The sequence below is a fragment of the Arachis stenosperma genome, chromosome 5, assembly GCF_014773155.1.
Source record: "Arachis stenosperma cultivar V10309 chromosome 5, arast.V10309.gnm1.PFL2, whole genome shotgun sequence".
Lineage (NCBI taxonomy): Eukaryota > Viridiplantae > Streptophyta > Magnoliopsida > Fabales > Fabaceae > Arachis > Arachis stenosperma.
In genome coordinates, this window is record NC_080381.1 from 129079039 (window position 1) to 129084806 (window position 5768).

Sequence of the window (5768 nt, forward strand, 5' to 3'; positions counted from 1 at the left end):
AAAAGCTAAGTTTCATTTTTTATTTGAAAATTAATTGATCAAATTAAAAAAAAAAGAATAATTCTCCGCATACAAGCGTTTTTTTATACAAGTCTTTACAAGTTATTTATATTAACGCGATTCGAATCGTTACTACATGTTTTCACTGCACCTTCTTCTTTTTCTTACTGCACGTTCTTCTTCCTCTTCCTCTTCTTCTTCTTCTTTTCTTTTGTTTCTTACCTTCTCTTTCTCCTTCTTCATTTACGTGCTTTTCTCTCTTTTTTCTTTCTTCGTTATTCTCGATTTCCATTGTTTTTTGACATCAAGCTCTGAAATCGTTTTTGAAGAAGAAGAAGCAGCAGAAGATGAGGAGGAGAAAGAGAAAGAGTTTTGAATTATGTACAAGGTTTACTTCAACGAATTTTGGGTGTATTTCTTAAATTCTTTGGGTGTAGTTTTGTAATCCTTTAGGTGTATTTCTGTAATCCTTTAGGTGTATTTCTATAATCATTTGGGTGAATTCTTGTAACCGTTTGGGTGTATTTCTGAAGTTTCATTATCTTCAAATTTGGCAAGAAACTCGTTTTCATGGAGGAAGAAGAAAAAGAGTCGTACATAATGCATGGTGAGTAGCGCGCTTTGGAAATAGGAAGTGGTTGAATAATGTGCGTTTATTTACTCTTGAATGTGGGAGTGTAATGCGTGTGTTTTGTTGGACTTGTGCCAACTTGTAACACTTGTAAGCTAAAAAGACTTGTATGCGTAGCAGACCTCTAAAAAAATTATCGATTCAACTCCTTATTTTCTATGTCTTAAAGAACCTTTATAATTGAAAAGAGATAATTAAATTAAAATAAAATAAATAATTTAACAGATATTCTTAATTATTACTGTATAAAAAAAATTAAATAATCTTTTAATTTTTAAATATTACACTTAGCGTAGACTATAGACGTCTATTGAATCGTTTTTAAAATTTTTCATTTGAACTCCACTTTATTATACCAAAACAGTAAAACTTTTATTTTATAGTTATATTATATAATGTTAAATGTCCTAAACAATAACGGATCCAGAAATCTTATAAAGAGGGGCAGAAATAAAAGATTAAAAATGCTATATTAAAACTGAAAATTTTGATTAAAAAAAATAATTGTATATTTTAATGTTATTTTAAACTAAAATTAATTTTAAAAAATTCATTTATATCAATCTTTTTTCATAAAATTCTAATTTTTATCCTTATTATAAAATATATAACATAAATAATATAAATTTGTTTTTCTAATATTTTTAATATATGTATTTAAAATAAATTAATGAATATAACATATAAAAATATTTATATTAATAAATAATTCACTTAATATATTCTAATTTTAATATCATAAAAAATAAAATTTAATCTAATTTATTTTTATGTATATATTTTTTATTATATTTAATTAAAAATTATTATAAAATTAATGTATTTTTATATGATAATAGATAGAAAAAGTACAAAAAAAAATTAAAAGAACAAAAGAAAATAAATTTAGAATGCATAAAATGAGATTTAAACTCATGTTTTGGAGTATAAAATGCCTTCTTTCAACTATTGAATTAAAAGGTGTATTATTAAAAATTTTAAACATCATATTAAATATATTTTAAGTTTCGAAAATTTAGGAGAGCCATGACCCATGCTGGTCTCCTAAATCCACCTCTGATCCTAAATTTTATAGAATTAGAAGTTCAAGTACTATCTATTTAATGAAATTCTTATGTTTAATTTTTAAATAAGTTTAACATCTCATTGTATATAATAACTCTTTATATTTTATAATAATAATAATAATAATAATAATAATAATAATAATAAAAATTTATGACCATAACTGTGGGAATCAGATCTCGCATCATTCTTTTACTGAATTTATACATTAAAATAATATTTTAGATGAAAAGAATAAAAAAAATAATCCACATGATATGAACAACAATTCATGTTAAAAGAAATCACGTTACTATAATTGCTGGACAATTAGGACAAGTAGGAAAATATGTAAAGCGGCCGGCTTGGCTTGGACTTTTCAACAAGGCTTCACAAGCATTCAGACAACCTGATTACGATTCCGAATCATTTGCTACACGTGTTCTTTAATTATATAAATCTGTAAATCTGTATGAAATGGTATCTGTATACTAGAGTGACCCTTTAAATTATTAAAAATTTTATAACGAAGAAATAACAATTGTCCATACCCTGTGCAATGGAGCGGCAAATTGATCAGTAGATACATAAAATACTGTCAGAATAAAACAGAGATTGTGCACAACATGGATCATATGCAAACGTCATAACTAAGATATGATCAAGCGTGCACAATTCAGGACCTTCACCCTTCATCCCCTTCTCTCCTATCCTTCCTAAGAAGAACAGTACAACAAAGAGGGCTAACTGCCTAAGGACACAGCCTACTGTTCTTTCTTCTGAGAGTCAGAAGATTGCGGAGCATCAGTTGTTGGCTGCTTCATACTAGCCTTGGCCTCAGCGAGAAATTTGGGATCTGGCTCGTGTTTTTCGGCAGGTTCCCTCATCGCCAAGTATATGTAAAATGCTATGACTACGTTAACTGATATAACCGCAAGAAATCCACTCACTAGTGTCACAGAGTAAGGGGACAAATTGTCTGTTCCTGTAACACAAAGGGAACAAGGTGAGCTAGTTTTACATCATACACATTTTATTATGGGGCATTACTCTACATTGCATTCAAGAAACATTAAAGGAAACAAACAAGAAAACTGATGAGATCCATTCCCACCAGGCAAGGGAAATGCAACACTCAATAAATAACACAAAGGGAAACTTTATATTTGAAGAATCTTAGTATGGGAACATTTAGATAACAGTTCAGATAAACAAGTAAACATATACCAAGAGAGTCAAAGAGTTCTGTTTTGAGAATTAAGCTGATATGTTCAGCATCTCAAAGCACTGAAAGATGTTGACAAAATGCAATTTCATATATGCTTAGCAATATAACAGTAGAAACAAAAAAGCCTTATCCATTATCCCACTAGGTGGGGTTGGCTAGAACAAAGGACGCCATAATACCACCTGGAAAAAATATCGGAAAAGGCACTTGTGTGATCACCCCGTCTATGGGATTGTTTGGATGAGCTTCTAAAAAAATATCTTTTTTCGAGTTATATTTTTTTAAAAGATCTTTTAGAAAAGTAAAAGTAATTTTATATTTGGATATCACATGCAAAAAGCTCTTTTTATCTATCAATTATGTTTCGGCACAACAATATAAAAGTACTTTTTTGTTTATTTATTATGTGAAAATATCTTTTTTATTAAAAAAAGATCTTTAAAACAAAGATGTAAATTGTAGCTTCTCAAAAAAGATGTTTTTTTATCTTTTATGCTTTTACTTTTACTACTAGAAATTTGCCAAACACGTTTAAAAATTAAAAAAAAAAGTTTTCATCAAAAAAAATATCTTTTTTTATCAACTTAATGGTACCCAAACAAGCACTATATGTGAAACATAAATAAGAAACAAGAAAGCATCTAACTTGCGATTTATATTTGCAATGACTATTACATATTTCCAATTTGCAGATGCCACTGAAAATTGAAGCCAATGTGTGACTAGAAATTTCTGAATGCCTTTATAAAGGCAAATTCTAACTTAATGCATTGTTTAAGAAGTAATAACATTTCCCTTCAAGATCATGAGTTGTCATAACCAACCTCTTTATCAAGTTATGACATTACAAAGAAAAACCTCTTCGACAAGAAAGCAGAAAACAAGTAACAAAGATGGGTTCAGTACTTGAAAAATTTGAGATAAACCCAAACTCTTAAACAAATGTAAGACCAAGAAATTATCAAGCAAACCAACAACCACTTGGAAAAAAATATAAATCAGTAAAGAAACAACTAAAAATGCTTAAAACTATGAAACCTTACCAGGAAACAGATTATTGTTAAAACCATACAGAATTGCAACAGGGACAGCCCACATGAACATTGAAGCAATGAAAAACTTCTGAATCACACTCATTGTTGCTTTTGGTCCCTAATGAAGCAGAAACAGAAAAAATAAAGTAAAATAAAAAAAATAAAAAAGAAGAAAAGGAAAAGACTAAACCAAAATACAAATGTACCTTAAATTTCAGTCTCAATGAAATTCATCAAAACACAGTTGCAAACTTTGAATAAAAAATGGCACACTCAGTACACCATATTCTTTACCTAAGATACATTCCATGTTCTTTACAGATTTACCTTGTGCTGACTTTTCTTCATTAACATTAGTAACACTAATTCCAGAAGAAAGCCTCTTTAAGGTTTGTTAAAGATTTACTTCTTTCTTTCTTTTAAGTTTTATCCTAGTTTTTTCTTCTTTGTTTTTTTCTCTTTTTTTCTCTTTTTAAATACATAGCCATTGATAATACACAAGGTAAATCAAATAACCTTTGACTTCTATAAATCACAAGTACAAAGGAGCTCCATCCTAACCAAGTGTATATCCAACGTACAATACTAATCAAAATTCAAAATTCCAGAGGATTGCAATGGGCAGAGACACCCGAATCGATGGCAGAAGCATTAGAACCACCTATCTCATAGCATAACATCCAAAGGACAGAACCAAAAATTCAAAAACGGCACAGCCTCCAAAACACACATTACAGAGCCAGAACAGCACCCACAGTCCAGCAAAAATAGTTGTTCTGCATTATTCTTCTTACTAATTAAGATATAAATATAATCAACAATTTTGTAATGATAAATATGGTACAACCATATAATTAAATGAAAACCTAGCAGGAAAGAAAAAAGAAAAAAATGAAATAAGAAAAGGCAAATCCAAATAAAGAAAAGAAACGAAGGAGGAGGAAAAAACCTGCTATTATTGGTGGCGGCGACGGCGCTGGCGGGTGACGGCGGCAGGACGCTCGTGCTGCAGCAGCAGCAGCAGATTCGAACCACGCACAACGCAGGAGGAGATGGCGAGCAGATCTGGCGGAAGAGAGGAAGCAGAGGAACAAGTCGTCGGCATCGGAGGCGGCCGCAGAAGCGCCGAGCGAAGCTCAGGGAAGGAGGATTAGGGTTCGCATGGTTTGGCCTGCTAAGTAGTGCATGTGACGGGCGTGAGTCGATGAAGGTCGGAGTCGATGGTGGTCAGTGTGATTTTGTGAAGTGAGTCGTGAGGGGGAAAATATCGAACTACAAAAATTAAGTACTTAAGTTTAACCGGATAGTTGGGGTTTAACTAAAATATAACAAAAATGAAGAATGAAAAATGAAGACAACAATATATTTTTTATTTTAAATAATATTTATTTACAATGTACTAATTTATACATTTAGTTACATTTTTACAAGCAAAAAAAATTGAGTATATAGTAAATTAGTCTCTAAAAGATCATGCGATCTTCAATTTAATTTTCGAAATTTTTTTAATTAAGTATATCCCAAAGATTTTAGTTTTGTCACGTTAATCTTTCTGTCACATCTAACATTGAGGACATTAACAGAAACTAACATAACACGTTAAGTTACATGTCAGCACATCTTTTTACATTCTAATTATAGTCAATATCATATTTTTACAAAATTTGATCAAATCAGTTTTAAGTGAATGCAGCTGCAACAGTTCAGACTGCGAAATTCTATATAAATTTAATCAGGATAAAATTTTTAAGAACATAACCAAAAACATTATTAACTCCACTTATACCAATCCTAAAACCTTAACCAAATTCTGTGAACAAAATGCCAAATC

The 5768-nt window shown here is 30.2% G+C and overlaps 1 protein-coding gene across 3 annotated transcripts; it reads right to left on the minus strand.

Annotated features, from left to right (window-relative positions):
• Window positions 1-1988: 1988 nt before the first annotated feature.
• LOC130979708 (uncharacterized) lies at window positions 1989-5217 on the minus strand. 3 transcript variants are annotated; one of them, XM_057903234.1, is made up of 4 exons: window positions 4887-5217; window positions 4144-4713; window positions 3947-4055; window positions 1989-2660 (listed from the first exon to the last, which is right to left on the minus strand). In XM_057903234.1, exons 3-4 carry the CDS (start codon window positions 4038-4040, stop codon window positions 2440-2442), a joined length of 315 nt encoding a protein of 104 aa, XP_057759217.1. In that variant the 5' UTR covers window positions 4041-4055; window positions 4144-4713; window positions 4887-5217; the 3' UTR covers window positions 1989-2439. The 3 variants fall into 3 exon arrangements, with proteins under 3 accessions (XP_057759217.1, XP_057759216.1, XP_057759215.1); XM_057903233.1 differs by having other exon boundaries at window positions 4144-4730; XM_057903232.1 differs by lacking the exon at window positions 4144-4713 and having other exon boundaries at window positions 1992-2660.
• Between the last annotated feature and the right edge of the window lie 551 nt (window positions 5218-5768).

Coding starts and splice junctions, on each gene's coding strand:
- LOC130979708 (XM_057903234.1), bottom strand. CDS start 4,040: ATGAGTGTGATTCAGAAGTTTTTCATTGCTTCAATGTTCATGTGGGCT. Junction 2,661..3,946: donor TAACAATAATCTGTTTCCTG/GTAAGGTTTCAT, acceptor TTTGTGTTACAG/GAACAGACAATTTGTCCCCT.